General features: G+C 38.9%; 1 protein-coding gene and 1 long non-coding RNA gene across 2 annotated transcripts; one reads left to right on the top strand and one right to left on the bottom strand.

Annotated features, from left to right (window-relative positions):
• Nucleotides 1–165: 165 nt before the first annotated feature.
• Nucleotides 166–2,239, bottom strand: LOC148098218 (uncharacterized). The gene is given in 5 exon segments (XM_087830054.1): nt 166–489; nt 965–1,111; nt 1,220–1,288; nt 1,576–1,935; nt 2,135–2,239. Coding segments are annotated over 5 exon segments (999 nt in total). The 5' UTR covers nt 2,234–2,239.
• A 4,895-nt stretch (nt 2,240–7,134) lies between these two features.
• Nucleotides 7,135–11,165, top strand: LOC148098217 (uncharacterized). The gene is made up of 3 exons (XR_015716571.1): nt 7,135–7,326; nt 10,673–10,743; nt 10,844–11,165. It is a non-coding gene; the product is annotated as an uncharacterized LOC148098217 (long non-coding RNA).
• The last annotated feature ends 603 nt before the right edge of the window (nt 11,166–11,768 follow it).

Here is an 11,768-nt window from a genome sequence, read left to right as displayed (position 1 = left end):
ATGAGACTGCTTTATGCATATTCAGCTATTTATTAGATTTTATCAGATTACAAAACACTTAGCATAAGAATGCAATTGAAACTATAACTTTTAAATATTGTTTAAATGAATGAACATAGCAACTTGAACATTTTAAAAAATACAAACAAAACAAATGAACTATATTTATATACACATATATATATATATATATATATATATATATATATATATATATATATATATATAGATATATATAGATATATTTATTTATTTATTTATTCATTCTGGTTTTTTTATGTCTACTATTTGTTTTCCTTTGATTTTTACAGTAACAGTGATCGTGTCCTTCTCAAACTCCTCCTCGTAGGGCTTCCACATTTTCTCTTCAATGAAGAGGGTTTCTCCAGTTTGAAGGAGAACCTGCAGCTGGGTGGACTGCAGTGCACTGCACTGCTCTGCAGTGGCCACACCAACTATAGATACTTCAGTCCTTTCATCTTCCTTTGTCTGTCGATACACAAAAAGCATATATTTAATATGGTAATCACGTCTTGATGCATGCTCAATGATCCATGTAAGTAAATCCCAAAAGGTTGATTCTGTTCATCTGGACATAGCATTTTCAAGTGGGAGAAATGTTTCGTCACTCATCCAGGTGACTTCTTCAGTCTCTTTTACCCAATCTTTTAAACAGTACATTGCATAATGACTGAAACTAGCCCACTGAAGAAACAATAGGCTGGGAGGTCAGTTCATTGGTCAATAATATACAAATTGTCATGCGCACTGATCAAAGACCACAGAAACCTGCAGTCCGCTGAGACTGAAGAAGTCACTTGGATGAGTGATGAAACATTTCTCCCACTTGAAAATGCTACGTCCAGATGAACAGAGTCAATCTTTTGGACCACCTATAATTCTAAACATTTTGGCAAATGACATTACTATTACATGTTGGTACAAACATATGGCTTCTTCATACCTCAATCTTTGTATGGGAAGTCGTCTGGAGCTGTACTCCATAGGCAGAGCGGTGCACTTTCACATGGGAGATCTTTAGCTGATCTCCCACATGAACATCGACAACTGACGCCTCCCTCCACAAGGAGACAGTCATGGTATGCCCATCCTGAAATCACAAAAATGACAGAATGAAACATTTATTCATTAACTAATAGAAATCTCAAATATGCCTATTTTCACCATTTTCAATATTTCACTTTAGTTGCACCATTACCTGCTTTAGCTGGAGCGTTCTTATTGGCACCAGTTGTTTGCCTGAGCAAACTGTCCTCACTGCCGAACACTGAAAATTCAATTAAAATATAATGTCAGTTATAGTGATTGCATAAATCTGTGTGTGTACATATAGGTGCTTCTTTCTTGACTTACTACATCTATTATTTTATTATTGTTGTTAATGATAAATCTACAACCATTTACAAAATAATAGTGGTTGATCTTGTTCTCACAATTTTGTGTTTGTTTGACAAGAACAATAAAATTATTATTTTTACTTTTAAAGACAAAAAAGTAATGGTTTCTTAGAAAACCTAAAGCAATATCAATTCTGATGGAACCACAAATATTTACCTCCACAACCTCCCCTTCCACTGTCATGAACCCTCCAGATGTTGGGCTCATCTTTAGTGGTGTTGCTGGGGAAGGTGGATTAAGAAGCTCCTCCGCCTTTATGATGAGGGCCTCTGACACAGCAAGGGCAGGAGCTTTAAAGAACTGGGTCCTTGCTGTAATGTTAATGAGATAAGGGGGAGCTTGGCCCCTCAGCTCATGTCCCCTCATCATGTAGGACATGTCTTCTTTTACTTTGGAGGAGAATTCTTCAAATAAGGTGATTTTTACCACTGTTTCACCATCAGTGATGGCTGCCACTTTATTTTTTTTTGTTGACAGTGGTTTGACCCCTCCATCCTGCATATCCCAGCTGATCACCTGATAAATACATAAATAAAGAAATGTATTTCTATGATCTTACTCCATAGCCACGTTCATACATGTGAAAGTCTACATCATATGATTGTTGGGTTTTTCTCTGTATTTATTATTGTACGATCTACTGTACAATATAAAGCGCCTTAAAGCGACTGTTGTTGTGATTTGATGCTATATAAATAAAATTGAATTGAATCACCTTTAGCTGGTCGCAGGATTTTAACACCCTGATGTGAATGGGTGGGGGCCGGAAGTACGGCGTCTCAGGCCGGTTATCTGTCAATTTCCTTAAGGCCATTCTGAAAAAAAAAAAAAGCAAAACAAACACATTAACAGGTTCATACATTTCTGCTGGATCCAGTTCTGATAGAATACAGTAACATCTGTTGCTTTCATGTCGTCTATTCACATTTTGATATAAAACAAACACATCATGAACTTCCTCAACCCTAAGTGTGTTTCTGAGGTTCCTGCTTGATATTTACATACCTAAAACATTTCAATATTTCTGTAAAAACACAAATTATCTTTACAAAATGTTGGTCTGAAAATTAATTTAACGCTTATGAGCCTTCATAAAATACATACAAATATTACAGCACATGTAAGTCTATCCAATTCACTCTGGATGGAACGCAGAAAAAAAATCACAATTTTCTTTTCCCCACTTAATTTTTTTCAGATAATAATTAAAATAATTATTAATTAAAATAATACTTGAACATAGGTTACAGTGGACAATAGAAAACAATGAATCATCATAGGAAGATTATCTGAAAAAGGATTCATGCTCCTGAAGTGAAAAACAGCAACATTACATCTTAAAGATTGCCTGCCTGCCCTTCCCCCTCCCCCAACACACACAGGGCAGGTGCGCACACACACAAACAAAAACATAGTGCACCTGCTTGGTCTCTGTGGCTTTAGTTCGTAATGGCTCCCTTTTTTAATCATTTGAGACGATAAAATTATAGAATTACTGTCCCTGCTTTTAGGTGAGTCCCGCCCTCCTTAACTGGGCAGAAAATGGCAATTTTTTGACCAGAAAATAGCTCTGTGGGAGATGACCACCACCCTTTGCACCAGGCAGTGGAAACATTAGGGCTGAATAGATTTCTCTTTTATATGTGTTCCTGTCAACTATTCCTCCTGTCTGCTATGTATATTGTCTTCCGGCACAGTACAATTTCATGACAATACAGGGCTATGAATACGATAAATACTTAGCTATACTCCTATTGGTTACTCAGCTGCTGTATAGACTGGGAAAGTAATTGGCTTGCAAAGTTGGGAGGCGGTTGCCAGGGCAGAGTGCCAGCCTTAAGCAATTTTTTTCTACTAACAGCCCAAACGTAACGTCTTAAAGTTTATAAAACTGTTATAGATCTGGAAGATTTGTCTGATTCTGTAAGATCTTAATATTTCATAAAAAAATAGATGCCATTTTCATGAATACATTCAGATAGTTTTTTCAATTAAATATCCCTGAAACAATAAGTTCATCAAACTATGACACCTACAAATACATTGCTATCAATACTAAATGTGAATTTATCAAAAGTGATTTTTTTTCTTCGAGAGAAAAATGAAGATACACATATATAAAACATTCGTAGGCCGATAGACCGAATTTTAGGGGTACTTTGACAGTCTTTATATTCACAGGAACTTAAATGGCTAGATCTTTTATCTTTCACTACATTATAATGTGTTGTACATAGTATAAAGGCACTAAAAAAACGGCTCCAATATCAAAACTTACGTTTTATGAAGTTATCACAAGAGCACAAAGTAGAAGAGCTGTTACTCTGACCGAAAGTTTCTTCAGAAAGACCGGGAAAGGGACTGCTGGTCTTTTATGTTACAAATTGTGATGCAATCTGTTGTTACCTGCCTGATTGGCTAACTATGATTGTTGTTTTTCCCAATTGTACTGCCTTGTGTTGATTTTGTCCCTTTACTTTAGGGCGGATTTTGTTGGTGATCAGACCCGATTCTTGTCTAATTTGAATTATGAAATTATCAGTACTATTTTATGAGTCTCAAACTTACAATTTAAAACGTATAAAATTACTGGTCTTTTTTATTTTTTATGTAGTTAATGTAGTTATGTAGTTCGACTGCTAAAGCCCTGCATGTATTTTTTTAGATGAGCTTTTATTTTGAAAGTGGCGATCTCTTTTCCTGGTGTCAAGGGGAAGCACGCCCGACAGATCCACGTTACTGCTAGTCCCCGGGACAGAGTGCGGGAAATCAATGCGGTTCAAATACGTTCATGGACGCAGGAGTGCTAATTCCCTCCAGATTTCGCCCAAAGGCGCAGGTTTCAAGGCTGCACACGGTGACTGAGCATCCTAACAAAGGTTCAAGCTTCAAGGTTTTACTTCAAAAAGGTAAGCCAAACTTGGTCAACACATGACAGGAAAAGGTAAATGTATTAGCTATGTTAAATATAAGTGCCTAATCATGATAGCTTGCTGTAGGGTAAAACACTTAAGGTCAGAAATCTTTACAGTTGTGTTCATTGTAAAGCTGTTGTTTAGGGTATGTTTAAAATAATGTATTATGTAGTTGCACCACCACAGTTATGAAACTGAGAAATGTAATGATGTAAAAGCTATAGCATGGTTAGGGTTTTGCCTTGGTGAGCTTACAGCCTCCTTAAAATCTGTCAGAATTATCTACAGACAGACTGTTTAATTCATATAACCATTTAATTCAACAAATATATGAAGAAATATGTCAAAGTTAGTATGACTTTCAATCATGAACAACATTGATGTAAAGAAAATTTACCAAACTTTACCAAGTATAACTACAACTCCCAGAATGCACCGGACGAGGGAGCAGGTTGGGCCTGCTGCTCTGGCCAGCTTACCCATGGGGGCAATGACAGTGGGAGTTTACATGCTAGGAGTTTCTGCAAGCATGCAAAAAAACCCCGCAATAATATCACGGTTTCCTTTTGGCAAAAATCCAATTCTATAGTAAAGAGTCACAGCAGAGACTCGGGATGAAGATTTGTATGAGTTTGTAGTTAGCCATCTGCTGAGCAGGGAAAAAGCAATACTGACATGTATGCTGCACTGACGCTATTTGCAGTCCAGTTACATTTGTAAGAGAAGCTGTAGGTGATATAACATGTTTTCAGTAAATCGCTTACATTTTGCCTGAAAACAGAGCAGACTAAAGAGCTCACTGTCATTGTCCAGAGTTTGATCACTCAGTGTCTATGTTTTGTGATTATTAATATTCTTTGTTTTAATTCTTTTTCTGGTTACTTGTTGTTATTTGCAGTGTTTACGTGTTCTCTGTGCATTCCTTGTATTGTGTCTAGTGTTCTTGGTTCTATGTTCATGTTTCCCGTTTTACTTTTGAGAGTCTCGTGCCCCGTGCTTGAGTGTAATCTCTTTTGCTTCCTCCTGGTCTCCTCTGATTAGTGTCATCTGTGTCTCTCTCCTGTGTGCTATTTCAATTTTTCCCTCTTTTTTTACATATAGGTTGTTTCCCAATTAAGAGACCGCACGCTTGAAGTACGCGCACTACATGTACTACGTACGGTGAGTACTATAAATACCAGAAGTGCGGAAGTGAGAGGCTTGTGAAATGGGACGGTCTTGCCTTCCTTGCGCTGTTCAGGTTACCTAGCAACCATGATACTAACTGTGAGAAACGTTTCATACAGCATTGTGTGACATAAGTGAAGGAGGAAAAATGTTTTTTTGGTTTTTAATTTTTGTCATGACATCACTTTGATTAGTTGAGTATCTGAGGCTGAGACCACAGGACTGTAAAACATGATTGTTGGGCTTCATTTCTGTACTGAACAGTTATTTCAAGATTAGTTAGTAAATAACAATTAGCTAATGTTGTTCATGAGACTAAAGTCATCTCACTGTGGTAATGTAAATATAATATGGCCAATATTATATGTACTGTCAGATTATTATGAATATGATGTAACACTATAGATCAACTTACCTCAGAATATATAAAGCATATAAAGAATTACAGTAATATGATGCAACAAACACAGCAGTGCTACTAATCCAAAATACTCAAAGCTTCATAGAACTGAAACAAACATTTATTTTTAGCTCCATTCTGCTGCTGATACATACTTTAGGTTTCTGAACATTAAACTTGTTGCTGCCTTTCATAGTGTGTAACTTGAAGGCCCTGAGTACTTTCTCCCACACTGAAAACACTGGATGATAACATTATTTGAACATTACCTAATAAGACTGATTCAGGACAGACAGTTAGTGATGTTAAACTTTCCTAGCAGTCCTTCACAAACAGGGAACAGTCTGTCTATTCTCTCCATCTGTCAGCTGCTGCTGGCTCTTCCTCCTCCTCTTCCTCACACACTGCTGAGTTTGTCCTGGTGGATCATTGGGGGTGCAAAGCCTCACAGATGATGTGCAGCAGTGGGTCCCTCAGTCTGTCCTCACTCTGGACACTTGCAGTCGTCACACATGGAAATCAAATGCGTGATAAGCTGCAGGATTCAAACACAAGTGTAACTTATAAACACATGTTCATACTTTTATTCCACAATCAGAGAGAAAGAAACAGAGAGAGAGTGCAGGACAGACATACAGGTGACAGTCTCAGGTGTACACACTGCTACAAACAGAAGGATTTAGTGTTATTACGAGTGCTAAACAAGAAGAGTTCCCAGATGGTACAGTGGACACATGTGTGACTGCTGTGATTAAAGCATCTTTCTTTCAGCTTAACGAGTGAACCGCCAGCTCTTTCAAACACACGTTCAAGTCCGTTTGGCTCGACACCACCGAACAGAGGCAGCAATATAACATAGCTAACATTAACAGTGCAGTGAATCCTGCTTGTGCCGTGATATTCAGGACTGCAAACCGAGCAGCATCACTGACTTTCAGCTTGTTGTGTTTGTGGATATATGACTGACTTTAATTATCCATAAAATCATCACATTTCTCCTAATTCCACACATTTTGCCTCAGTAACTGTAACATTCAGATGACTACTATCCAATTATTTCTCTGATGCTTATGCAATAAGAGCCTAATAAACTTAAAGCCACAAGACCGTAAAGCAGAGGTATAACTGTATGAGCTACAAAGTTTAAATGTTTTATCACAATCATAGTGTCCAGCTCACAAACAGCTGATTGTTTTAGTGTTTTCTTGGAAATATCAGATGTAACTAGTGATGTCACAATGAAAATGAAATAATATTGAACAGTATAGAATCAGACATGTTAGAATTTGCTTAAAATTCTACTTGTTTTATTTTTAAAAATTGTGCAACATTTTGTTTTTCAGATGTTTTTGCTGAATTGATCAAGACTGACTGTAAGAGTGTAAACATCGAGTAACTATGATGTTCGAGCCCTCTCAAGAACAGGTAAATAGTCATTTAGAGATTAAATTTGTCCCAGTTACTTTGCCCTACTCTGTCTGTAAAGCTTCACTTTTGTCACACTTCCTGCCTCCAAGAAGCTGAAGTAGAAGTAGAACTCTGCACCAGAACCTTTTTGTGACTTTTGTGACATTTCTGTCGATGGTGTAATTGTTGGTCTTTTGTGAATTCTAAGTAGGTGATTACTGAAAGGCAAGAGAGAAACTGAAGGCATCAGGTGACCTGTGATATGTCAGAGCTACAGAGAGGAATATTTGTGACAAGTATCCAACATTTGGGGAAAAATAGTTTCAAAGATGCATATTAAACAGGCAAGCTTTCATATTTAGACGACATAAACTATTACTTACTTTTAATCATTATTATGTGGTTAAGTACTGGACTGTGTGCTTTTGAGGCCAAGTCACACGGGGTTTCTTAGCTTAGACTGATGAGTATTTGAAATGTCAGCAATTCTTGATTGTAACACCTTTTATTGTAGTTTTAACACTGATGAATCAGCTTTCATAAATAAAGCAAATGTTTCATTTATCTATATTAATAAGTAATGATTAGTAGAGTCATCTTTGCTGAATCCAATGGTGAAACATGGAGAATTTCTCCTCTACTCTGAGTAGAGCTAGATTTGGTTAAAAACGATAAAAATAAGTATGGCATTTGACAAAATACTAAAGGTTTTTTGCTTTGCTTTTTGGAATGTTTGTAATTTGTGCATTGATAACTTCCCTTTTTAACCAGTGTCAAACAATGACTGGGTGACCAGTGTTGTCATCATCAGGGCAGGCCAGCACAGCAGGAAAAGTGAAATGGCCAGGCTGAGAGTTACAGTGGGATACAAAAGTTTGGGCAACCTTGTTAATAGTCATTATTTTCCTGTATAAATTGTTGGTTGTTACAATGAAAAATGTCAGTTAAATATATCATATAGGAGACACACACAGTGATATTTGAGAAGTGAAATGAAGTGTATTGGGTTTACAGAAAGTGTGCAATATTTTTTTTAGACAAAATCAGGCAGGTGCATAAATTTGGGCACCACAAAAAAAGACATGAAATCAATATTTAGTAGATTCGCCTTTTGCAGAAATTACAGCCTCTAAACACTTCCTGTAGGTTCCAATGAGAGTCTGGATTGTGGTTGAAGGTATTTTGGACCATTCCTCTTTACAAAACATCGCTAGTTCATTCAGGTTTGATGGCTTCCAAGCATGGACAGCTCTCTTTAACTCACACCACAGATTTTCAATAATATTCAGGTCTGGTGACTGAGATGGCCATTTGAGAACATTGTACTTGTTCCTCTGCATGAATGCCTTAGTGGATTTTGAGCAGTTTTTCGGGTCGTTGTCTTGTTGAAAGATCCAGCCCCGGCACAGCTTCAGCTTTGTCACTGATTCCTGGACATTGGTCTCCAGAATCTGCTGATACTGAGTGGAATCCATGTGTCCCTGCACTGGCCACACAGCCCCACAGCATGATGGAGCCACCACCATATTTTACTGTAGGCAGCAGGTGTTTTTCTTGGAATGCCGTGTTCTTTTTCCTCGATGCATTACGCCCCTTGTTATGCCCAAATAACTCAATTTTAGTTTATCAGTCCACAGCACCTTATTCCAGAATGAAGCTGGTTTGTCCAAATGTGCTTTAGCAAACCTCAAGCAGCTCTGTTTGTGCTGTGGGTGGAGAAAAGGCTTCCTCTGCATCACTCTCACATACAGCATCTCTTCGTGTAAAGTGCGCCGAATGGTTGAACGATGCACAGTGACTCCATCTGCTGCAAGATGATGTTGTAGGTCTTTGGTGCTGGTCTGTGGATCGACTCTGAATGTTCTCACCATTCGTCGCTTCTGTGTATCCGAGATTTTTCTTGGTCTGCCACTTCCAGCCTTAACTTGAACTGAGCCTGTGGTCTTCCATTTTCTCAGTATGTTCCTAACTGTGGAAACAGACAGCTTAAATCTCTGAGACAGCTTTCTGTGTCCTTCCCCTAAATCATGATGGTGAACAATCTTTGTCTTCAGGTCATTTGAGAGTTGTTTTGAGCCGCTATGTTGCTACTCTCCAGAGAAAATGAAAAGAGGAGGGAAACTTAAGGTTGACCCCCTTAAATACTCTTTCTCATTTGTGGATTCACCTGTGTATGTAGGTCGGGGGTCACTGAGCTTACCGAGCCAATTTGAGTTCCAACAATTAGTTCTAAAGTTTTTGGAATCAATAAAATGACAACAGTGCCCAAATTTATGCACCTGCCTGATTTTGTTTAAACAATTATCGCACACTTTCTGTTCATTTCACTTCTCAAATATCACTGGGTGTCTCCTATATGATATATTTAACTGACATTTTTTATCGTAACAATCAATCATTTATACAGGAAAATAATGACTATTAACAATGTTGCCCAAACTTTTGCATCACACTGTAACTTAGGCATGGGCTGGGTGTTCAGTTCTCACCTGTTCCTGTTTAGGGAGAGACATCAAGCCTCTCAGGGTAAGAAAGAACAGTAGAGCACTCAGCGATTATGACAAGTACCCTTATTACCACTGTTTGTCTCACAACCAATACCATTTTTTTTCCTGAAGCCTAAAGCTCACCATATTGTTTTAATTAAACCTGCAGCAATGTGCTTTTTTTCTTAACAAAATGGCACATAAGAAAAAGGTTTAATTTTGACACTTAAATTTATTCCCAGAAAAAACTTTTAATACACAGGTAATTTTAATATCGGTTATTTGTACTCAAATGCTATTTATTAAAATTATTTATACTTATATTAGAATGTTACTGTGATAAAGGTATCCTTTTAGGTACTGTACTCTGTAGGACACTAAGAAAGGAGAGTGATCATATTCTGTGAGCCCTGGTAAATAATGCTTGTTCACAGAATTATAAATGACTGTAACTCCTGCTCCATCTTGAGCGCCATCATCTAACCCTGTTGCTACCTGGTGGGCTGCTCTGCCCCTGAAAAAGTGTCTAGCCTTTGTCAGTATGTGTAAGACTGGCTTTCTATATGGTTTAGTGCAGACAGAGCTTCGGGACCCTGTTGTCCTTTTTTCTGATCGGTGCTGGTGTGTAGCTGGCAATGCAGTGTGTAAGCACACAGTTGTTTTGCCCTTTCAAACAGTACATTTTTCAGAACTGAAGCTGCAGGTTGTATCTTCACACCTGCACCGAGACAGAGCAACAGTGGGACAAATCCAAACAGCAGTAAGTGCTGACATTCATATTCAGGACTGACCCTTTAATGTTCTTTTATAACCTGTTATAAGTAATATGTATAAGTATTTTTTTTTCTTTTATATTTGTTATTGATATTTTTTTTCAGGGTTTGGAACCAGGGCCAGTTCCATGGATCAATGAACGTTCATTCAAAGACATTTTTGAATAATGATGCAGGTACAATGTCAAGTTATTATTATTATTATTGTTATTGTTATTGCACAGATGACTTTCACAGTGCCTTGTTTTATCCTCACATTATTATGGTCCTTTAAAGGAGTACGCTGTACAAGAACTTGGCTGGTGACCCACTTTACATCTTCTTGCTAAACACTGGAGAATCATGCAAAGACATTGATGTAACAAATTGACCTCTTACCGCAACCATGGCCTTCAGTGACAAGAAGACCAGTCTTAAGACAGCACTGGTGAGCGTGTTCTCTAACCAGGAGCCCAGATTACCCACAAAATCTGTAAACATTTACCAAGATCCTCCTCTTTACCTGCCACTGCCACTCAGTTAGTACAGGCTGGATCCCACACAGAGTGTGCATGTCTACAGTGAGGAGGAACTCTTCAACCTTGAAAGCTTACTGGTCACAGAGGACATGGTACATAAGACTGAGACAGCAAAAGGAGAACAGACAGCTGACCAGGAATGGCATCAGCTCAACAACGCAAGGATCACATCTTCTCTTGTTATGTGAGGGGTGAAATTGTACAGAGAAAGGTTTATTTTGAGACGTCCATCCATCCATCCATCCATCTTCATCCGCTTTATCCGGGGCCGGGTCGCGGGGGCAGCAGCCTAAGCAAAGAGGCCCAGACCTCCCTCTCCCCAGCCACCTCCTCCAGCTCATCCGGGGGAACACCAAGGCGTTCCCAGGCCAGCCGAGAGATATAATCTCTCCAGCGTGTCCTGGGTCTGCCCCGGGGCCTCCTCCCGGTGGGACATGCCTGGAACACCTCACCCAGGAGGCGCCCAGGGGGCATCCTTACCAGATGCCCAAACCACCTCAGCTGGCTCCTTTCGATGTGGAGCAGCAGCGGCTCTACTCTGAGCCCCTCCCGGATGGCCGAACCTCTCACCCTATCTCTAAGGGAGATGCCAGCCACCCTTCGGAGGAAGCTCATTTCCGCCGCTTGTATCCGCGATCTCGTCCTTTCGGTCACTACCCACAGCTCGTGGCCATAGGTGAGGG

This window comes from Neolamprologus brichardi, chromosome 16 (genome assembly GCF_056152115.1).
Source record: "Neolamprologus brichardi isolate AB-2024 chromosome 16, ASM5615211v1, whole genome shotgun sequence".
NCBI lineage: Eukaryota > Metazoa > Chordata > Actinopteri > Cichliformes > Cichlidae > Neolamprologus > Neolamprologus brichardi.
Note: the sequence above shows the minus strand (reverse complement) of the source record. Positions and strands in the feature narration are given on the sequence as shown.